At 42.6% G+C, this 24,004-nt stretch overlaps 1 protein-coding gene across 18 annotated transcripts in view; it reads left to right on the forward strand.

Annotated features, from left to right (window-relative positions):
- Positions 1–24,004, forward strand: part of pleca (plectin a) — a 65,106-nt gene that overhangs the window by 17,314 nt on the left and 23,788 nt on the right. For 5 of the 18 annotated variants that reach the window (XM_086015461.1, XM_086015463.1, XM_086015464.1 and 2 more), the window contains 5 exons: positions 20,124–20,185; positions 21,166–21,180; positions 21,575–21,664; positions 23,228–23,305; positions 23,392–23,484. In XM_086015461.1, coding sequence (XP_085871587.1) covers positions 20,124–20,185; positions 21,166–21,180; positions 21,575–21,664; positions 23,228–23,305; positions 23,392–23,484 — 338 coding nt within the window. Of the gene's footprint in view, positions 1–6,667; positions 6,752–9,406; positions 9,525–14,464; positions 14,764–18,403; positions 18,635–20,123; positions 20,186–21,165; positions 21,181–21,574; positions 21,665–21,920; positions 21,957–23,227; positions 23,306–23,391; positions 23,485–24,004 lie in introns of those variants that run through there. The other 13 variants (XM_086015462.1, XM_086015467.1, XM_086015476.1 and 10 more) reach the window with 11 other exon arrangements.

A 24,004-nucleotide genomic window follows, 5' to 3' on the forward strand; every position in this document is an offset into this window, starting at 1 on the left:
CTAGCTATCTAGCTAGCTAGCTAGCTAGCTAGCTATCTAGCTATCTATCTAGCTATCTATCTAACTATCTAGCTATCTATATATCTATCTATATATCTATCTATCTATATATATATATATATATATATATATATATATATATATATATATATATATATATATATATATATATATATATATATATATATATATATATATTAGTGAGATATTCCTTGACAGTGCGTTTGAAGCCATGTTTGATTGATCGCATGAGCAGGTTCTTCTGGAATTAGGCAAGTGGTTCTCCAAGGCACCCTGAGGGGAGGCCTTACAGGATTGCGTCTGTGTAATTGTGCAAAAGCCACACGACCACATCGTCCTCCATTTATCCAGCCCGCGGAGTCGGTGCGTGTTGCTGATGCACACATTCACACTTCTCACATGTCACTTTGCAACTCTCGCATGCATCCGCTGCCAATTTGAGTGGCGCACGTGAAGGTCTGACATTCCTCACCTGCTTCTGTCTACGGTGGGATGCCCCGAGTACTGTGAAAACACATTTGAAAAATCTAAAATGTATGTATGCATGGACTGAAAAGTTTCATGTCATCATGAGAGTTGTTCCCAATAATTTGGTTTCCTTTTCTGGCTTGGGATTCGGTACGACTATTATTGAGCTCTACTTGTGTACTGGTGCAGTCAAATTAGTGTAATTTTAGTTTATTTATTAGTTAAAATACAGTAGATAAAAATACATACATTAAGATCTTAAGTGAGTGAATGAATGCAACCACTTGTTTTCAAGTCAGTCGTTTCCCTTGAGTGGCCATTGGGTGGTGCTCTTGTTTGGACCCTTTCATGAAGCCGCCTTTCATGAAGATGTTTCTTGCACTGTTGTAGTATTTTCTTTCGGCGTTCAAAGCATTGAGACGTTTAAGTGCCACTTCCTGATGGATGCTACGGTGGAGCATTTTTTCCTCAAGGGGGTGCAAATGCCTGTTTGACGGCCAGAGTCTGAAAGGAGTTCATAGTTATTGAACGAGTCTTCTTGTTGACAAGGCGATCCCGAGTATTGACTCCCAGGGCAGGGCGGGGCAAGTCATTGTGAGGCTGTCACGCTAATCTGGGGGTTCAAACGTGTGCTTTGTCGTCGTCACACTGGGTCACATCCTCACTGTGACTGCATAAATTAGCATAACATATACAGTAGCATAAACAAACTTCCCTCAATTGTGACACACTCACTACCAGGAAGTGTGTGTCTTTTGTTATTGTTTTTAGTTGAAGCGTTGCCATTAGCAGCAGTGTTAACGCCACTGTCTCAACAGTATTGACTCATATTTTGGCAGAGGGTCACTTTGCCATGGTTACTGACATTTTTGGATGATTCATGGCGACAAGCGGTTTATCACACACTCACATAAACTTGAGCGCAGTCACCTTTACACCAAATTCTTGAGGCAGTCCAGAGGCAAATTCCTGCATGCATCAGTTAGCACCTCTCACCCATTTTGGACTATTTTTATTCGTATTTGATTGCTTAAATATGCTATGGTGTCATTCAGACCAAAGAACAAGCCATGCCGCATTGTTGCATAACTCAATGAGAGCATTATCTAATGTTAAAGTCATAAATATGCATTTAAGAAACTAAAGCCACGCATGTAGAGTCCCGCAGGGCTCACTTCTTGGTCCGTTGTAATTGAAACGTTACCAAGCTGCTACTACAGTATGAGCTGCTTGATGTTGACATTTTGTCTTTCATGACACGCATGCAGACTAAGATTTTATACCACTCCTAACCAGTTTACATTATTTCAAATTGTTTTATACTCATATTTCTTTTTTTTTTTTTTTCATGTTGCGCATGTGGAGTCCCGCAGGGGCTCACATCTCAGTGCACTGTAATTTAAACTACCAGGTCTGGGTCATTGAGTCATTTAATCTTTGACAACACACACACACAAACAGTCGGATTATTACATGGCGCAGCAATCAAAGATAGTGGAGTGCCGCAGGGCTCACTTCTTGATCCACCGCAATTCATACTTTACTAGCTCCTGCTACTATTTGGTTATTATATATTTATACTATATATTATTATATTTATTTTATATTTATACAGTCACTTCATCTATGATAACGCTCAGTTGTGTACACATAGTTCAGTTGTACACTGGCACGAACCAATTACTTGTCGCCATATTCCGGGTGTTTCTCTTCGTCGTTTGTTGGGTGAAAGGTGATCTTTGCTGGAGGGCTCCCAACAATTCACTGCCAGATGTTCCTAAACGGGAGAAGCATGGGTACAAGGGCTCCCACGTCGGCCGTTCCGAAATGCTAAACTGCAGGGTTGCGTTTTAACGGCCTGGAAGACAACCATGCGTCTTATATCACTCGCCGTAAAACTCCATCAGGAATGCGGGTTGGTCTGAATGCGACCGCTGTTAAATAAACTGGCAGCGTCGGTGCTCATTACTGCAATAATCCAGTGGTCAATTCCCTAAAAGTTTTGCTGGGTAAAAAAGCGTTCCTGAGAATGATCTATTCTCTTCAGAATAGATCTCAGTCTTGGTCTGGATTCAGTTCCAGGGTCCACCTATTGAGGACTGCTGGATTATACTGTCAGATATAAAATTATTTGATCCGCCTCACATATCAATAAATCTTTGACTTTGTGATGTATGACGCATGATTCAGGTGATGAATCTGCTCTGGCCATCCAAAAAGCACAACTCAACCCAGACCTCCATGTGATAAAGCATCCCTGTGATCTGCTTGTGATCGCTCACATTTGGGGTTTTCCCAGCCGTGACGCTTGATTTGATTTAATACCGCAATTTTTGGGGTTTTTCCATACCCGAAAACTTGCCAAATTTTTCAGGTGTATACAAGTGAAAGACCAAAGACCGTATATTAGGCACATAAGCGATGTTAAATTGTCAAACATTTGCGATTTAGTCATTGCGTATGGGCGGAGCATGGCTGCGAAGTTTGATGACTCATCATAAAACCAAAACTCCAAAGAAAGTTTCACTCGGCAACGTGAAATTAGGTAGGCACGTCGATCATGCGTAGGGCCACAAAAAAAAAAAGTCTCAAGAAGCCACGCGTGGTGTCAGTATAAAGAAAGCAGCAATGAAATGATGGCGTGGCAGTGTGGCGTCTGCATGGATGAAAATTAGAGGATGGCGCTCTTCCACCAGCGTGTTTAAAAGCAAATTACGGGGGAGGAGTAAAAAAAAAAAAAAAAAAAAAAAAAAATTGTAAATATGTTCCAAACCTCGCGTGTATATTTTTGGCCCCGCCAACGACCGCGGTACCTCCTCGAAGCCGCGTTCTTTCCAAGTTAACTTTGTGAGGAGGTTGACTTGGAAAGGGTACTAGCACAATTGTCTTTGTGAATGGGAAGAAATGAGTGTGGCGCTCTGCACGACATTTCGTCTTGTCCAAAAGAAACACCACATGCTCAAAAGTGTCACGTCTGACGGATTACTTGGCCTCCAGCAGCATTTTATCACACAATGAATCCCTCTCATACTTTTAAAGATAAACAACTAAACTACACTACCTTAGCGTAACTTCAAATATTTTAGCCCCGTTTATCTTGGCTTACGGTTTTGCTCATTTTAGCTTGAGCCTGCGGTAGCAACCGAGCTCATCAGGTCTTAAGAATTTAAAACGTAAACATTGTTGACTGCTGCTATGCTAAAATGTTGGATTGTACAATTCAGTGCACACATAAGAAGACGCGTGTGCCTAAATTGCTTTCGGCTGGATTTCAGGTCCTGTATAGCTTCCAGATGTTTACAACCGCAGCCCGCTACTGTCCTCCTGTCTGCTCTTTTTCTCTGTCCTGGACCTCCCTCAGGGTGCCACATTTGACGTGTTATGATTTTCACATGTTGCTCAGTTCATTGACCTGCGTGCGGGTTAATTACCTTATTTGTGTCCGGGATTATCATCTCAAATCATCTTGACTCCTTTGCGTGAGCTGATAATACCATTTGCTGACCGTTTAAGTGATGGGCTTGTCGTTCTCAATACGGCTAAATGAGAAGCAGGCGGAAAGCTACCGCGCTCATGATGTCCTATTAAGATTTCTATCTAGGGATGGAAATTGTTTGGATGAGGAGATGCTTGTTGGGAAGAACCACTCTATTGATTTGTGTATTCTTTGTTTATTTGCTGTCATAGATTATATGAGGCCATATATGGTATGGTATAATATTGATGATAAATTATATGCTTATATTAACCCTCCTGTTTGGTGGTCAGTGGGACCCACTGCATGTCCAAAAATCTGGAAATAATTTAAGTTAACAAATGTCAATTTGCGTCAATTTCCTAAGCAGAAGTTGTTTTTGCATATATTTTTTAAATCTGCCGCATGTCAGCATAAAAATATTTTTAGAAACATAGATTAATGATAAATAGGTTTTCCCCCATTTTAGCCTCTTGATCAAACTATTTAATACATGTAAATATGTATATATTTTGTCATTATTTGATAAAAAGAAAAAAAGAACAAGGCTAGCAGCAAATGTATTTTTGCATTTAAAAAAAAAAATTAAATAAATAAATAAAAAACATTAACTTGGGTCAATTTGACCCGCACTAAAAGAGAAGGGTTAACTTGCTTGTACACATTTTGAGCTTTTCTCTGATGCCCCCTGCTGCACGGAAATTACATCCAGGTCACTTTTATTTTATTTTTGATAGGGAATTTAGGGAAAAAAAAAAAAAAGCATGTCCGATCTGCACACAAAAAAGCAACCCGGGCTGGAGATGGTAAATGTTGGTGTGCCACGGGCAGCCGGGCTCATGTTTTCCAGCCGGTGCCTCTCTTAGGGAGGGTGAAGACGCTGGTGCAACATGTGGCAGTCAGCGGCCCCCCTCCGCGCGTCTCTCAGGCCGGACTGCCTGCTTTGGCGTCTGCTGGCTTGTCTGTCTTCTCCCTCGCCGTGCGATACGTCCGGACGTGGCAAGAGAGCCTTAAGATGGAGCCCATGCGTAGCCGAGATTTCATGGAGCTTTTGATTCAGAACGGTCAAGGTAGGCGGCGACAGTTCAGTCTTTCTGCCAAAAGGTGTCAGCACGTAAATGCTTTTTAGCGGCGAGCAGCCGGTGCGGCCCGCTGTTTATGTTGGCCACGCCGTCGTTTTCTTTCTGGAGCAGAATTGACTTTCTTTGGGAAAATGGTCTTCAGAAGGATTAGGATCTGTCTTTGTTTTTGGGATAAAAATACAACACCACATTTGGCCTCCGGGGGTGGAAGTGAGTCATTGAGATGTGATGTCTCCTCCTCAGTTAGCTTAACAAGCTAATATGCTCTTGGCTTCTCTGTTGTTTTTGGATTAAAGCTTTTCAGTTGGTTTATAGTGTAACTTAGTTTGCTTAGCTTATTATTCTATTTTTTCAGCCATTTAATCAGTTTGAATGGAAGTGCCATTCATCTCTTCCAGCCCACAAAAAAATGTGCTAACACCGTAATATTATACTTTTTGCCACATTTTGTGCTTGATTTCCGCGGACATTGTGTTGCTCCTTCTGCTGTGTGTGCCTTGGCCACCTGGGGCAGTGTAGGCTTACGAATATACATGGAAAGGGTCACACCTCCTCAGTAAGCTGCAGCAACATTAGTTGATATTCAGAGGATAAAGAATATATGCAAGTGAGTTTGGTTACGTTGTGCGTTGCTGCACTGTTTGAGTTCAAATAAATATCTGTTTCTTCTCTCTGTTTTGCATTGTTATTAGCATTAAGCCTAGCGGACTTTGTCTAGGCTAAGCTATGTAGTTGTTTTAATTAAATATACACCATGTTATTCTATTTGTGGTCTATTTAGTTTGCCTGTTTCCAAACTACTGCTTGTTGTGAAGTCAGTTGAATTGCGTTCGCTGCCACCATCTAGCGCTCATATCTCAAATTTTTGCTTGCAAGTCAAGTCGGGTCACGAATGTCTCAAGGCATACATTTTAGGAATAAAACTCTTGCCTGGTTATGGATGGACACTTAGGCCTACTAGCTCCTATATTTTTAATGTTGGTCATTCTGGTGGTACTTGCCGGGCGAAGTATTTTTTTTTTTTTTTAGTTTTGAGAATCACTGCTGAATAGCACATTGATGGTATAGACCGCTAAATTGGGTGTCTTGTAGTCGCCGTGGTGACGAATTTATATTTTTGTAACTGTTACTTTAAGGACCCGTTATCCCATAGGGTGATTTAATCAATACTTGTACCCAGACCGAAGCATTACTGTTCAGAACATTGCTGTAACGCTTTTAGAAGAAAAATGAGGCGCATCATGTGGATGAGGCGCAGCATTTTTTTTTTTTTTTTTTAACAACTTTCACAGAGGCCTCTTTGTCAGGCCACTTTTCCGCCCTTTGTCCAATTTTGTTTTCTTTTTTTTTCTTTTCTTTTTTTTTTTTCCCTGTAACTCATGGAAGCCGTCCAGGGAAACGCAGCACGCATGAGATGCTCTTTCCACTAAGATCACAGCGCTCAGGGCCGTCTGGTTTTCCCTTCGCCGGCTGACGAGCCTCCTTTTTTTTTTCATCCCGTTATTTTCCCTAGCACACCCCCCCCCCCCTCCCCCAAGCTCACTCCCTCCCTCCATCCATCCGCCTCCGCCTCCCATTGGGTTCTGATTAGAAGACACAATGTGGAGAGGTCAGGTCTGAGGAGGAGGATTTTGTGGAAAAGTGGCGAGCACGCAAGAAGGCAGGATGGACTTGTGCTGCTGCGTTTGCCCCGGATCTCCACGTGGTATGTTTTTATTTGTTGTTTTTGTCGTTACGATCGTCTTTCAAGCTCTTTTTTTGTACGACACTTTTGCTGTGGCAACATCTCGCCGATGTAGTGTTTGCGTGCGCTCATCAGGCGATGAGCGGAGTGTTTATTAAGCGAACGAGCGATTGAGGATGCAGAGCGTCGGCGCGGCGTCGCACATGTGGGAGCGGTCGCCAACTCCTCCCTTTTAGAGCTGCGAGGGGGGAGGGAATTCCGCACATCTGTTCCGCTCACATTGCCGGATAGAAGCTGAGAGCTGGACAGAAGCATTTCTGCGTCATTTCTGCGTCAGGGCTGGTTTGCAATGTTGTTAGTCAAATGTTAGGAAAATGTCGTTTCTTCGATAAAATAGCCATCATTTTTAATTAATTTAATTAATTAATTTTAAATGAGGAAAAATATATATACATTTTGAGTTGGAATCTCAACATTTTTATTTGAATTTGTTCCTTTTTGTCCAAAACAACAACAAAAAAAAGTGTAGGTCTCCCTTTAAAAAATATATTTTTTTAAATTAAGAAATTAACTGAGCATATTCTTTATGCAAATCAAATAAATGAATAGAATAGACACATTCATTCATTTCAATTTGGATTTTTTTTTTTCCCAACAAACTGTTTTTTTTTCTTTTTTTTTTTTTTAAGGTTATTTTCTTTTTTTTTTAATCCAAGACACTAAATTTGACATTTCTCGAATGAAATCTTAAAATCGAGTTGTCTTTAAAAAATACAAATAAAATCTCAAAACAAAATGAAATGTCATGCATTCAATTTGCATACTTTAGTAAATAAGTCAGCAGAATTTCATTGAAGAAGAGTGACATTCATGTCATGAGTAGCAATAACACATCTTTCGTGATGTGACTGTAGCGTGATTTGCATTTCAGGCAGGGCACTGCCCGCCATTGGCCGCGGTCATGTGTCAATCATCATATCAGCACCACACAGTTGTATTTTGTATTGGCGGTTGCGTTTTTAACACCAAAACATTGACTTCAATGCCTCTAAAAGTGAGCATTAATACCTCCACCAACAACATGCACACACACAAACACTAAGCGCTAATGCTTAAGTGCTAAGTTGTAAGTCCAACTAATTTGGTGGCGTGCCTGTCGGTCGCTTGCATTGTGACAGCGTCTTCTCGGCGTCGGGTTTCTTCGAGATGAAAGCGACACCTGTTCGAGGCAAAAGTGCATCATCATCATCATCATCTCCCCATCCGCTTTGTTTTCATGTTTCCTTGATCGATCCAAGAAGCGGCAACGCCCTTTCTTTTTATTTTTTTTTTGTCTGCAGTGAATTGCTCGTGACACTGCAGACAAAAAGTCTCTTTCGTGCTGACTTTCTGCCAGATTGCCGCTTTTGATGCTCCCTTGGAATCCGGGAAATCCGCCCCGCCGTTCCCGATTGCTACGGACATGACATGCAATGTGAAAGGGGCTGTAAAAATGCTAATGGAAGCATTCTGACTTCTGTCAGTTCACAAGCTGCGAAGAATTCGGGAGTGTTTGCTGTCCAACTGCACTGTAGCATGAGGTTGCAATTGCCGCTTACGGGAGTTGCATAATGAGTCTCGGCGAGCGGGGTTAAGGGCTCCGGGGGTGGAAAAAATGGCTCAGGCTCTGTTGTAAACATTAATGGAAGGGAGGAAAGGGGATCAGCTTCGGATGATCCTGCAGTGGGGAAAAAGGGAGTGCGGGAAAAAACTTTGAGCTTGCCTGCTTATCAGACCTGAACTGTGTATGCGTGTGTTTATAAATAAGTGTGTGTGTTCATGTATTATTAACAGACAGCAGTGAGGGAGTCTGTCCAGCGAGGCCAGCCGAGTCACCCTCAGGCGGCAGGAGTCTTGTTTATTTTGGTAACTTCTTCCCAGCTTGGGGGGCAACTCGGCAGTGAGTTAGGGGAGTGATCGACATACGACGGGAGACTTTATGTATTTGTAAATACATAGTAGTGGAGTCTTGTTTACTCTGTGAAACTCAGAAGTGGTTTACATGCATCTTAGGGCCACGGTGGAGTGGCAGTGAGTGAGCACAGGGGCAATTAGTTTCACTTCGCACTCATCTCTCCTTTGCAAAAAACTAGCGTTGGAGTCTCGTTTCTTTGCTCACATTTGGAGGTTGTTGCCATGCAGCTTGCAGTGGCAGGAGAGTGGTTTTGAGCGCAAGGAATTCCCCTGCTCCAACTTGTGTCCTTTTTCAAAACACTTGGAGGATTCTTGTTTGTTCATGAATGTTCAAGAGCTGCGCAGCGGCGGGAGTGGCGTTCGGGAGGAAGTAGCGTAGAAAGTTACCAGCTGCTCTGACTGTACTGTACACACTATCTATTTGCCATCGTTCAAGAGCCGCGGCAAGAGTGAGCGCAGGGGGGAGGGTGAGAGAGGGAGGGAGGGAGGGAATAGGCGAGAGGGAGGGAGGGAGGGAGGGAGTCCTGCTCCTGCCGTGACTTCTCTCTCTTTGTAAAAACTACCGGAGGAGTTGGCTGCAGCGAGCAAACCCTCCAGATGGCACCACACCCCTAAAGCCGGTCCCCACCCCTTCCACTGCACTCCTTCCCTACCCTCCTCACCTGTCGACCCACCCCCCCGCTCCCTCCCACGTGTCGGCAAATCCGCCGCGACCGCCGCACTCCGAAGCCAGGCCCGATGCCGGCGAGCCCCCCAGGAAATGCGTTCCCCTCGCTGGTGGCGGCGGGCCACCTGGTCACCTTGCTGCTGGTGTGGCGCTGGAGGTTGCGCAAGAAGCGAGGTAAGCGCCGTGCCAGTTTCAAGGGCAACTCAGTGGGGGGTCGGGGGGGGGGGGGGGGGGGCTTTCGTGGGGTGGCAACCTTGCCGCTTTAAAGTCCAAGGACGGAAACTTTTTCCCTGAATGCTCCGCCGCTCGCTCGTCTCGGTCTTTGCCGCTGTGCTCGCAGCTCTCTTATCCCGCCTGCCGTCACCACCCCCCTTGGCCCCCCTCTCGCCGCTCCTCCCTCGGCTCAGTTTCCTGTGGAATGACGGTGTCGGAGTTAACCCTGTGATTGCCGGCGGGGAGGCGGCATCTGGTTTTGGTTTTGGTTTTGGTTTTGGATGCGTGTCAGTTTTCCGTCCTCAGACTGTGTAGCCCAAGAGCTCGGGCTGCTGAGCGTGTCTTTGGGTTGCGTTGACATGACAACAAGCGCCTATTTAGGAACAAGTTACGTTCCGGAAGGCTGCTCGTATCTTGAATTGTACACTCTCGTTGAAGTTGATGGCAAAATTGACTCACACTGCAGAACTAAACTTTGTATGTTAAAACACAAAAACATTCAACCAAATCGCATAAGTTCATCCAGCAAAAGTCCGCTAGCTTAATGCTAGCATATAATGCGATCATGCTAACTTCCAAAACTTAGTAAATATGAACTAGTACACATAATGCAATGTTTTTTCTTACGATATAACACTAATACACAAGCCTCTAATATCGTACTGTCCCCGATCTTTTTGAGAGAAAATTCTTTGTTTTTAATGATAATAATTTGTAATTACTAAGGCAACGAAAAAAAAATATGGGGGAGGAATTCTACAAAGTTGTACATTTTATAAAAACAAAAAAATACTTTTCGAAAAATGACTTTCTCGTAAGACACCACCCTTGCCGTGAAAAGTACAATTGCACAAAAATATAATTTTATTCTTAATGTTGCAGAAATACAGATGTTTTTTTTATTATAATACCGTGTCCAAGTAATCACACAATTGCTATATTGTGATACATATCATTTACAAATTCTCAAAGTGCCGTAAGAATCCCGTTAGTGATACAAGGGCTCCCTCTAATGGTACGCAAAAAGTTGCAGAATTAGAAATACAAATAAAATGTACAACGGTTAGCATTTTAAAACTTAAAATCCAGTACAGTGCATTTTTTTCACACACAGTTCAGTCGTATTTAACCTTTAAATGTGAATTTAAATTACGCAATGATTTGTAGTTTGGATTGTGACTCTCCCCGTTGCTGCAGCTTTCAGCACTTACGAAAACCATTATGAAAATAGTAGTCATTAAGTGGAAAACTTCTTTAGATAGATTTCACACCTACACGGAAGTAGAACTACCTGCTCAACTAGTTTGAAAGCGGCTTACAGTGGTAATAATTTAAACATTTGGTGATAGTGAGGAAGCTGGACGCACATGAGTGAGGCGTGTCGTCGCCATGTGACACAATGGTGGCCCTCAACTCGGCTTGTTTTGCATGTTAGACAAACCTGTTTGAAATGTCGCCTCAACACAAAGTCACGACTGCGTTCCTTGTTACCATCTACTTGCTGTGATGGCGGCGGCCATCTTTGTTGCGATTGTTTGCCCAAGAACCTGGCCGGCCGCTTTTCCTTTGGCGGTCCCGGTGGTGCGATTGGGGTCATAAAAAGCTCTCTGAAAGGAAGAGGATGGGACACACCTTGGGCGAGATAAATACTCGCTTTTGACACGGGTACAACAACGGCAAGAATTATGAGAGAGACCTTGCAATTACCTTCACAGAGGAGGTTTTTTATCACGTATAGTCAATAGTTTGTTAGAGAGATAATGGTTTGCTTGAATGTAAAGCACTATACAGTCCAGGAATTATTTTATCAAATGAAAAAAAAAAGAAAAGTAGATTCGGGAATTATTTTTTCAGATCTCATAAATAGAAAAAAATGAAATATATCTTCAATTGTTTGACGTGTCTTTTATTATTGTGATTATTCGTTCGTTTTACATTCTGCTGTTTTGTGAACAATCCAAAATGCGAGGACTTTTTGTTAATCACATTTTTGTTATTCACAAAATGCGCATGTGAGGCGCAGGTATTGTTGTTGTCCACTCGGGGTCGCCATCCTCATGATCCGCCCTGTAACATAATGTGACTTGACAGGTGAGTGATGTGGGTGTCAGCGAATAAAAGTGCAGCGTTGACTTTTGTGTGAGCCCGGGTTAGCGGCTAGTTGTTGACGGGCTCGTCAGCCTTGATGTCAGATTGATCCACTGTGTATGCATGTTTACTGCGTGTTTATCTTGTCACCATTTGTTGAGTAAAGCGATAGAAATTGTGCCGGCAGCTGAGTCTTGACCACTTGTGGCGTCATTACAATACGTTCTCACGAGCGATTGTCGGCCATATTGAATTAGCGAATGATGTTTGTGACCTTGAGTCAGCAATCATAGATGTGCTGTTGTTTGTGTTAGGCACTTCTGCGACAACTTATTTCTGGTGTGCGTGAATCTGCGGTAAAAAACAAACAAAAAAAAAAGCCAAAAAGTAGCCCAAGAGAAGAAGAAAGCTGAAAGTCTTCTCATTAGGAGCAGCATGGAGCTCATTATTATCATTATCACGGTGATTATGTATCATAATGACATCTGCTTCCTGGAAGCTGTGCGGTCAAATCCAGACGGTGTTTGACTGCAAAATGACGTGCAAATATTAAACCTCGGTGTCAAAGCTCGGCCTGTTTGCACCGGAGAAGGTATCGCATTACAGACACCGGCGGCCATGTTGATGTCATGTCTGAATTTGATAGCTTAAAGCCCGTCCCGCACAGAAACGTGACACCTCTCTGTGGTAATTATTAATAAGGATCACATGCTTCTTATCATCACAGCGGGGTGAATTTAATCCCTGTAATTAATGTTTTGAGTCCAAGGTGCCTTTGACCCAGTGGGAAGGTGCGCGGCGGCGTTTAAAAAAAGCTCGGCAAGTTCCACGCCAGGCGGGCGAACTTGACACTGGCGGTTGGCGGGCGTCGTATCCTGGAGACGAAGAAGCCATAACAAAAGATTCTCCCGCAAACTTTGCATCAGATGCCTTGAAGACTTTGCAGCTTTTGTGTTGCCCAACCGCAACGTGGTCCATTAAAGGCCGTTTCCATTTGGTGGCGAGCCACACCCAAAACTGCAGTGCATTTTATATTCCGTGCTGCAGTGACTCACTCTGCTACCTCCTTTCTCTCATAACAGACTTCACGATGGGAGAGCAGCCCACTTGTACTGCACCCAAACAAGAAGACTGCTCTAGAACAATCGTTCCTTCTTGGTACCTTTTCAAAAAAACGAAGCCCCCCTGTAGCCTGTTTCACTTGGCAGCATGAAACTCGGTAGGCATGTCTATCATGAGCAGAGCCGCAAGCAAAGTCTCGAGAAGCCAAGCCCTAAAGAGAGACAGAAAGTCCTGCCATTGGTGGTTTGTAGTGAACATTTTTTGATGACTTGCCCAAAAAAAAAAAAGAATGACACTCTAGTTCAGCTTTTTAAAAGTTCTGCTCCAGAAGCCCGTTTCACTTGGCAAAATTAAACTTGGTAGGCGTGACTACCATGAGGAGACCCACAAAAAAGTCTGAAGAAGCCAAGCCCATAAAAAAAAACGCAATAAATCTGCCTTTTTTTTTTTTTTTTGCTGACTTGACAAAAGAAAAAAAAGAACTTTTTTGAAACTTTAGCCCCATGTAGCCTGTTTCAGTGTGCAACATGAAACGTGGTTGGCATGACTATCATTAGGAGACTCACAAAAAAAAAGTCTCAAGAAACTATACCCAAAAAGTTTTGGTTTGAAGCTGCCATTTGTAGGCTCACTTGAAAAACAAGCCACAAAACTCAATGCCCAATGAATCAGTTTTTCCTGAACAACTTCAGTGTCATAAACACCCCGAGAATGTTGTGGTGGTCTACGACCACACATTTCTATACGTGCCCGCTTGCAGAGAATGAGTGCAGACAAACGGTTCCTTTCAAGAGTCCTCCCACGTCTTACGTCGGCGAGTTTCTCCTCCACATGCTGTGAAGGACATGAATGGTTGAGCAATGTTGCGCACAAGACAACAATGGTGTAGCTTCAGTGTGTAGGTTATTTATGACGCACAGCTGTTGCAAACATGGCCGAAGTGAGGCTAAATGTGCACTCCGTACCGTTTCTCAACTGGTGGCTCGTGGCCCTAAACTGGCCTGGGTGGATCAAATGTTTACAAATATAATTCCTTTCTTTTTTTTTTTGTTTAGTTTGATAAACGCATAGTTGGCATTTTTACTTTTTTGTATGAAATCCCGTTCAGTGCACAAAAGCAATCTTAACGACTACATTTTCGAAATATTTTTTTCTTTTTAGGTTTTTATTGTTTTTTTTTTTAATTCAAATTCGGAAAAATTATTGTAATTGTAGAACCAAACTCTATGCAATCTCATCTACGTTACTCATATATTTTTTAAACAGCGTTTTGAACACGTGAAATGTAATAGGTGTTTTTCTATTGGTTCATTTAAATTCGTTCGGTATTTTTTTCTTCCCCAAAAGTAAGAAGGAAAAAAAAGAAAATCTATTTAAAAAAAAAAAAGAGTGAAAAATAGAGACAAACTAAATATTTACTGCAGATAAGAATGTGTAGAAACATCAGTACTTTCACATCTTATTGCAGGATAAATGCACTTTAATATCTAGATTTGTTGAAAGTGTGTTTCACTAACAAAATAGTCTATTTTGACTTTGATTGCAAGTGAGTTACGACTATGGGAAAAGTGTCTCCCATGCTCTGCAGTGTGTGCGCTTCGATGCGCTCAATCGGTGTGTGTGCGTGTGTGTTTAATTGTAGCTCTGGGGTGGCTTATGCAAGTGGTGGGCGGTGCAGCTGTCACATGTCTTAAAAAAAAAAAAAGTATGGGGGAAAGCCTAGGGCGCGTGCACGTTACTGTGCTTTTTACGCGCGGCCACTGAACGCACCAGCAGGAGTGGGTTGGACTTGGGTGCAATCCGAGACGACACTTCTCCTCTCCTCCTCCTCCATGGAGCTCGGGTAGAGACAAAAGTTGATCACGGGAAAAAAAAAAAATAAAAAAAATCCACGCGGGGTTTTCTACATCGATGGCCAGCAGCATGGAGGCTCGCGTGGAAGACGGCGGCTTGGCGGAACGCGTCTTTACGTACCGCAGGATGAATTATATCCACGAGATGAGGTGCGAGGACGTGGGCTCGCACCTCTACAGTCGCATGTGCTGCGCAGGTACGTTTGCGTGCGGGCGCGCGCACGCCTGCTAACTGACATCCCCGCAGGCGCATTGGGAGGAGAATTGGCGCACGCATGCGCTCTGTGCGTTGTTTAGTTTTGTTCTGGATGCTATGCTGGATGGGTAACTCCAGCCCAGCATATCCTCTCGATAAGTGGGTGGGTGTTTGTTGAAGGTGGGCATCCAAGATGGCAACTTTCAGTCCATTTGAGATCATTGGTCAGGTCTGATTACAATTAACAGAGTGCTAATTAGGTTAGCTGGTCGACAGGTTCTGGAAATAGTCATTAAAAAGAAAGTTAAATTGGAAAAAAAAAATGCTTGCCCGAATTATAATTCAAAAAGCAAATTTTAATCGGATGTAGCTTTTTCCCCCAAATGTGTTTTTAATGATTTCAAAAATGTCTTTACTTTTTTTTCCCCAGCACATCAGGTTACTGAGAGATTTTTCCCTTTTTAATTTTGGACCATTGCGCAACACGGCTTTCACCATGCGTTGATTTATAGCTACGAGGTTTCAGACAAAAATGCCACCTGTTGCTGAACCTAACCCTTCATTCATGAAAAAAAAAATACTAAACATATTATTTTATTGTTGTTATTATGAAAACCTGATGTGCTATAGAAAGACGACGGCAGAAGTGCAAAATATTAATCTAGAAATTTTACTAGCATCTCTGATCTAAAAAAATGTAATAAAAATGTGTTGACCAGTGTTATTAGTGTGTGCGTTTGTGTGTATATTTATCATTTATAACATGTTTTAAATTGATCTATAGTGGTGGTGTGATGACATTGTTTTGAGGGAGTCCCTGAGGTTGTTTTGGTTTTTTTAGAGGTTCTTTGAGGTGTCTTCTCAGGACGGTCTTGGAGGTGTTTCTTGAAGGTTGGTCTTTATATTTGGGGTTTGTCTGTATATATTTTTCGGAGGGGCTTTGAGATTGGTCTGCAGGAGGATATTTGAGGGTGGTCTTTCAGAAGGTTCTTTGATGTTGTTTCTTTGAGATAAGTAGGAGAGTCTTATGTTATTAGAGAAGGGTCGTTGAAGATGACTGATTCATGGATTCATTGATGTCTGTTGTGATGTCATTGTGTTTACATTGGACACACGGGTGCATTTATATTCAACAACAGCGATTTTATTTTTGCGTCAGTAAACTGTTGCAGCTACAAAGGGGCGTACTTGCGTGTAAACAGAGGCGTGTGTTTTCACTGTGTTGCCATGACTATCGCGCAAACACCAATGCACACGCCCCTCCGCTTTTTCCTGAACCAGCCTCTAGTGTCATTGCCGCCAATGTCCAATAGAGGGAGACAAAAACAGCACAATAGAGGGAGACAAAAACAGCACTGAAGTGTGTAAACTGAATGAGTTAGTATGCCACCTGCAAATTTCTCGAGTAATGTTTACAAGGGAACACATTCCATAATGTTGAACAGTAACACAGCTACTTTTAGTGTGCCGGTTGTATATCAGCTTGGCACTGACCCATAATGCTGCGGGGCCTGATGGTACCTGGCGCTGCTTTGCATTCTTGTTTCTGTGATGGACACGCATGCTTTCACTTGCACACTTGATGTTGTTTTTTTTTTTTTTACACGGTGGGAGTGATATCGGCCAGTGCTCCCCTAATAAAAGAAGGTGGGAGGGGTGGGCTGTCGGGAGGGCGGCCGCACCCTCCTCTAGAATGCAGAAGCGTGGCGGTCCGCGGAATTAAAAACATCCATGACAGCCGCGAGGACGCATTCTATTCATTTGAGGTGAATTTGCAGAAAGAGTCAAACATAAGTCATTCATGGACACACAGTCATCTTTACAGTTCTCTTTCGTCTGCATGTTTGTTGCTAGTAGGTGGGCTTTCAAGGTGTTTTTGGAAGAAGGCCCTTTGGGGTTAGTCTTTAAGTGTGATTTTTATATCGGGTCACTGTTGTGTGACTTTGAGGTAAGATGGGTCTTTTTTTTTTTCCTGCTATCAGGTGGGTCTGTAAGGTGGGTCGGGGGTCGAGTGGAGGAGGTGGAAGCACCCCAGCCCCTCTTTCTCCACTTGTACCGACAAGCCTACTCCCAGAGGAAGCATCCCAGGAATCCTTTCTTTCCGACAGTGAAAGCGCTCAGGAATTTATGGGATGCGAATGAGTCAATGCTGTTTTAAAAAAAAATTTTATTTTTTTTTTTCCCCAGTTAAATGCTCCCAATCGACATCGGTGATAGACATATTGGTAACAGTTGAAGATGAAACTCAATGGCTGCCTTGTTTGATTTCTTTTGAGCACCTTACAACAGAAGCTTTCATAAAAGACTGGCAATGAGCCAAGAGAAAAAAAAAAAAAAAACCTTTCACACTTTCCTAAGTGCAGATGTTGCTACTGGAACGCTTGAGTCCTTGCTGAATTTTTTTACTTTATTCTTTATTTTATTTTTTTTATGTGATGAAGAATGCCCTTGTTCCTTGACTCATGGCCATCATGTGCTCTTTGTAGCCCAAGCGGTCGAGGAAGATGTCCAGCCCACACAGAATTTTGGGTCTGTTCACCGTTTCCACTGTGGACAAGGAGGTGGTTATCTTTATGACTTCGAGACCTGTTCCTAATTTTGTGATTTGGTGTCATGAGATTGAAACTGAGAATTTAGAGGGTGTTACCAGGAAGACTTGGAAATGTTTTTCCAATGTCATTGTTGGCCTAAACGACTGTTGAGCTGGTCGTTTGGAGGTTGTTGTTGTTTTTTTTTAAGCACTCCTTTTAACAAACTGATAAAACATTCTGTAACTGTCTTTGGTCGAGGTCAACTTTGACTTTGCTTTCCTAAACTTCTTTTTCGGCAATATCCTCGGATCCATGTTGCCGATTTGGTGGGTTGATCCTTGACATTCTGCGGGCCACCCCTACCGCAGAGACCAATGGATACGAAAGCACAATCTCCTTGATGGGGTTAAACTTTAACTCGGATGACTTCCTGGTATTAAGTAATCTTCCATTCAGTCTTTCTGTGCTCATTTGGCGGATTTCACCTTGACTCATGGGCCACCCCTCCGCAAAGACAAACATGAAACATGAAACACAAACCTCCTTAGTCGAGGGAAGCTTTGACTCAACTGGCATATGAAACCTCCTTGGCCTATTTAAACTACCGGTAACTTTTTTTTTTTTTGACACAAACTTTTGAGTTTTTGGTAAATTCTCCTTTACATATATATGCCACCTCTCCCAGAGACAAATCCATATTAACCATAACTTCTGTGGCACAGGTGTACCTAAACTTGACATTTCGATAGCCACACTTCCAAATAGTTTTTTTTTTTTTTTTTTTTTGGAATCTTTGAGAGATGCACTGGGGGTGTGCAGCATATGCGGTAGACTAGACCCCAACTGCGACCTCAAAGTCATCACGCGTGACACACTCAACATGTCTCGGGTGGTCTGCAAGGACGAGGAGGAGAAGGAGGGGCTTTTTTTTTTTTTTTTTTTTTTGGTTGCATCAGGGTGTGGTCGCACCTGGTCCAGGAAGGAGACTCTCTTCTCTTCCCCTTTCCCTCTCGTGTTGCCTCTTGAGTGACACAGTCGCCCGCAGGCGCACTTTGTCGTGCGCGTGGGGAACAAAAAGCGTGGCGGCGCAGGGGGGGGGGGGGGGGGGGGGGAGGAAGTCAACGGGGGACGGAGCAGACTGACTCCGACGCAGCAGGCAGTTTGCTTTCAAAGTAGTCAACGGTAGTCGTCGTTTCTTCTCGCTCTCCGGCCCGGGGGTTTGACTCGCGATGATGGAGGGCAGATTGCGACAGTACTCGTCGGACAGTTTGAGCAGCGACGGCGTGTTCATCGAGGACTCGCCTTACCATGGCATGCTCAAGCCCATGGACTGTAGAAAAGGTAGACTGGGGGTTGAGCTTGGGTTTCTGGTGCGGTTGTGGAAGCAGAATCATGTCTGTGTGTGCTGCATGTTGACGATGATGATGATGATGATGATGATGATGGCGGTGGTGGGCTTCAAACAGGCCACTCCCCTTGATACGTTGTGAACTTTGGTCTTTTCATGGGGGAGATGATCAACTTGAAGAGCACCCTGATTTTATTTTTTTTTTTATTTATCCATCCATTCTTTGTCGGTTTGCTATTGCAATCATATTCAAACAGTTTGGATGTATAGTATGTGTACACATTTGAAAATTCTAATCTTTACTGTCATACGCAAATCAATTGTAAATATTGTCAACAAATGAATGGATACATGAAAATGATGCACTTTAAATTGTAATGCCTTATTTAGATCTTTTTATAATATCGTCAATATGATACTGTACATTGAATTAAATGTCTTCACTAGCCATCCATGATCTGAAACGCTTGTTCCTAGAGGAATACATTGAATTATTTTTCACTAGAAGATGCTATTTCATCCCTTCTATTGCAATTAATTTCTTTGCATTTTTTTCCCCATTAGAATTACCATGAATTAAATGAAAGAAAATCAAAATGATTTCAAATGTATCCGCATTGATACACTTCAACCATGCTGTTTCACTATAATGCGGTATCATTCGACTCTATTTTTAAGGAATGGATTTGAAATTCATCATTTTGTTATTATTGAATCCTCATGAATATGATTCCCAAACATTACGTACATTTTCCCATTTTTTGCCGACTGCTGGTAGAAGTGCAACTCGGCTTCTACTCCACTCAAGTTGCTAACATGGCAAAAAGGCGTTTTAACATCAAAATCTCTAATCTTGATTTGCTGCTGTTCAACTCTTTGATGTCCTGATGCTGAGGAATGTGTGCCGGAACAATCCGGCATGGTGAAACATGTTCCTGTACACCTAATAATATGCAGCATGACAGATGTTATTTGATCCTCTTTTTCTTTTGTAACCTTCTCTGATTCTCATTTGCTAAATGCAGACCTCGCTGTAATTTAATACCGTTCCTAAGTTTCATAATAATTACAATACCCTGAGGATCAAGATTTTTTTTTTTTTTTTCCCTCTCCACTTTCAATGCAGCTCTGCTTACCTTTGACGTAATAGCAGCGGAATTACACTGTAGGTGTTTCTGCCTGACAATGTTTCAAATGGTGTGGCTAGGCCATTGCTTGAAAGTGGCTCTGGATCTTGGCCCACCCGAGCCGATCGTTTTATGGCCGGAGAAACTCGGCGTGGGGGGTGGGTGTTATGTAAATGAGCCAAGTTTTCATGTCATTTGTGAAAACTGAGACAGTCTTTCTTTCATTAAAAAAAAACAACAATCATAAAACTATTGATTCATTGACTTGTCCTACTGATGAACAACAATAATACAGATATGCAGCAGTTTTGTTGTCTTTTAAAGTAAAACATTTTGGGTTTTTTCCCCCCCTCAGACGAGCGCGACCGAGTTCAGAAGAAGACCTTCACCAAATGGGTCAACAAGCATCTGGTGAAGGTACGAGACACCGACACATGCTTTCACTTGCCTGCTCGTATAAAACTGATGCCTTGATAGCAAATGGCAAATCTGTGAGTCATCTCTTATCTGGAGGACATTTAGAAACAACACGCGCTTTGACGTCTCACCACTGGGTCACACTGAAGCGTTATTATTATTCTTTTTTTTTTCCCACTTTTTGGGCCATTATGAGTCAATGATTTCACTGTAAGTGAAAGTCTTGTGACATACAAGTCACAAGAGCAACAACAGTGGCCACAACAACAACAAAGTCGCCTTCTCCTGTCGCAACAGCAACACAAGGAAAAATAATATTTTTCCACTCTTGCCGGCATAAGTCTGAGTTGTCACGGTTGGGCAGATGTCGGTTGTTATGCTATGGAAGCTGAAGTTAGCCAAGCAGGCTGCCGGTTTGACATGTGTGTCCTGCGATAGCATCAGGCTAACAAACATCAAAATGGAGCCTGCAGGGGTGGCCAGGATGTGATTTTATTGTGCTTTGATGATGCTTTATGGAAGCTGACTCACCGTCAGGCGTTTTTTTTTTTTTTTTTTTTTTTTTTTTTTTTTTTTTTTCCTTAAGCGTCCTTCCATTGGGGTACCAACTAGCCAGGGGCTGATTACCAGTTTCAGGTTGCGCCACAGTTTAAAATAGAGAAAGAAAAAAAAAACGCAAAAATTTTCCATCAGTGGTATGAGTGGCACCTTCCCTCCGCTTTTCGTGATTGTGAGCCCAATGACTATTCCCCTCGTTGGAAAAGTTGACTCTTGGGATGTTTTCAGGGTCCGCGGCTTGCTAGGAGAAGGAAATTTTATGTTTACCAATAGCTCAATACGGAGTGCGTTCAACTGCGTTCGTTAGGTTTAAAAAAAAAAAAAAAATCTGTACAGCCTCTGTATTCTTTACATCGTATTTTATTCTGAATTTTTTTTTTTTTCTCTCATCACTCTGTTTTCCACCACACATGTCCCGTCAGCACTGGAAAGCTGAGGTAGGTTCTACTTGTTTGGCCCCAAAATAACTGCTCAGTGCTAAACGCATGGAGTGCCGCGCAGCGCTAAAACCGTCTGACAGCGTGTCTTCCCCGATTGAAAATCCTTCTACCTGGCTGTCCCTAATATTGTGGCCCATGTTGCTGTGTTTCATTGATCTGGGATGCAAATTAATATCAGAAATGCATTCTCGTTCACACGTATTGAGACAATTTAGAGTCTGCAATGAACCTAACACGCATGTTTCTTTTAGAAAATGGGAGTGCAAACCCAGAACCCGTTGACTGTGTGGCAGACGTGCTCACCACTATCGCACTGTGCTGCCCTTAATTTACTTTAAAACGATTTATGTGTGTGTGTGTGTGTGTGTGTGTGTGTGTGTGTGGCCTTTAGGCCCAGCGGCACGTCAGCGACCTGTACGAGGACCTGCGCGATGGCCACAACCTCATCTCCCTGCTGGAGGTTCTCTCCGGAGAGACCCTGGTGAGTGACCTTTGACCTTTCAACCCACCCTCACCTTCCTGTCTGCCCCCCCCCCTCCTCCTCCCTCGCTTCTTGTGCCGTCTTCTACTGTTGTTGTTGTTGTTTTACTGTTGTGTGGCATGTGTTGATTCTCCTGTTACACTAATTTTCATTCTTGGCCGCCGTCTTGGTGACTCATTTTTTTGGGGGGCTCTAACGACGTTACACCCCTCCCCCCTCCCTCGTCCTCCCCCTTGTGATGCTCTTGCCGTGCTAGCCGAGGGAACGTGACCTAGTGAGGAACGTGCGCTTGGTGAGTGCTGCCTGCACGCTGGCTCTGGCGTGGCATGTGTCAATGCATGACCACAAAGCCCCCACCACCGACAAACCAACCCCCCCTGCGCCCAAATAAATCCCCACGCCTAAACATCAACTGATAGTGCATGTTTTGATGTCAACCATTATGTGCCCTAGCAGGTGCTACTTGTTGTAAGTGGATGAAAAGTGTTCGACAAGTGGATTTCAGTGACACTTTAGGTGGTGTGCTTTTAATTCTTGATAAGACAAGTGTGACTCATTAATGGACTTAGAGTTGTTTCGTATTATAAAAGTTATCTTTTTTCTTGATCAGTTTTATTGCATTTTTTTTATTTTGATTAAAATATTATATTAAAAAATACTGTAAGAATTTCTAATTACATTAAAACGTAAATACTTTTTTCATTCGTAAAAAAATAGGAGTTTAATTTAATACTAACATTTTAAATGTATTAAAATATAATTAAAACTCTTTGCTGATAAAAGTGAATAGATATGTATTCTATATTTTACAGTACCAATATTAAATATACTGAGCATGATTGAGCAAAAAAACAAAGTACTTTTTTATTTTTAATCACAATCCATTGAAATCTATTTAAAAACTAAACATTTCTTAAAGATAATTACTTTTGTATTTTAGATAAAAAATAAAAAATAGCTTTTATTCGCATTTTTGGATTACAAAAAACGATTTAAAATTTTAAAAAAAAAATGTTATTGGGCGCTGGCGATTTGGATTTAGCCATTTAAAAAGGCACAAATAACAAAAAAATGTAATATGATTACATTGACCTTAAATCAAATGCCTTCTTTTGGGAAAGTAGTCTGTAACAGCTAATGCTCCATTGTGACTGCTTTATTAGCGAATGAAAACAAAATATTTCTTCACGCTTTACAAATAATTCTGCACATCCCATAATTCCATGCTGTGCCAGAGTTATTTTGATTGACAGATGTGAATTACATACATGTCTTTACGCCAGCGCGAGTAAGTTTTGAGTCCCCTCAACCGCTGCCAGCTGATTGGTCATTTCGTACTTCTAACTGACGCATGATCATAAACCGACAACCATCGTTGCTGTCATCCATCCACATCCGATATCCTGCCTAGGTCACGTATGCTCTCATGTGGATCTGACGCTGGGTCACATGTAGCCTCGCCCGTTCATCCAAAGTCATGCTGAATGCTTTCCTCACCGTTGGCCTCTGTCTGTCTGTTTTTTTTTGTTTTTTTTTTTCTTGTGTGCTTTTGATTTCTCTCAGCCCCGGGAGAAGGGACGTATGCGTTTCCACAAGCTCCAGAATGTTCAGATCGCGCTGGACTTCCTCAAGCGCCGACAGGTTGGTAAAGAATTCTCGCCCAAGTTAGCACACATGCGTTTGTCTCATAAGCGTGTCCAAAACGGGATCCTTTGCAACTATTCCAGGTCAAATTGGTCAACATCAGGAATGACGACATCGCCGACGGAAACCCCAAGCTGACCCTGGGGCTCATATGGACCATCATCCTGCACTTCCAGGTAATCGGTGGAGAAATCGTTTTTCAGCAGCAGACGATGGCTCGTCCCTTTGATTGAAAAATTTAAAAATATATTTTGATGAGGAGAAGGGGAGGTCAAAGTTGTTCTTATTTTTTATTATTATAAAACAAGCATTAGAACAGAGAGGGAGGGGAAGTGAAGGTTGGTTAAGATTAGATGGGATAGGATGGTTTGGATTCGAAAAAGGCAATGATATGAAGTTCGGGAAGAATGAGCCGTTTCATGGAGCGGCATAGTTTGGAAAGTTTGTGTCAACAGCAGTGGGAGTGCATGTTTTGTTTTATTTAAGCTATAATGAGCGAAATGGTCACATTGGGATTCATGGGTTTCATTTTCCTGAGTGAGTCAGTGCTTCCCCGGGGGAAGCCAGGGGGCAAAGACGTGGGCGTGATCGCCTCCAACTGCGGTGGGAACGAACACTAACGACTGACATTTCTTACGCAGCTTCCATGTTTTCAAGGCCAGAAAGCATACGCAGGTTTTTTAGAAGGAACTGGGT

The sequence above is a fragment of the Filicampus tigris genome, chromosome 18, assembly GCF_054856515.1.
Source record: "Filicampus tigris isolate MCC_2025a chromosome 18, RoL_Ftig_1.0, whole genome shotgun sequence".
NCBI lineage: Eukaryota > Metazoa > Chordata > Actinopteri > Syngnathiformes > Syngnathidae > Filicampus > Filicampus tigris.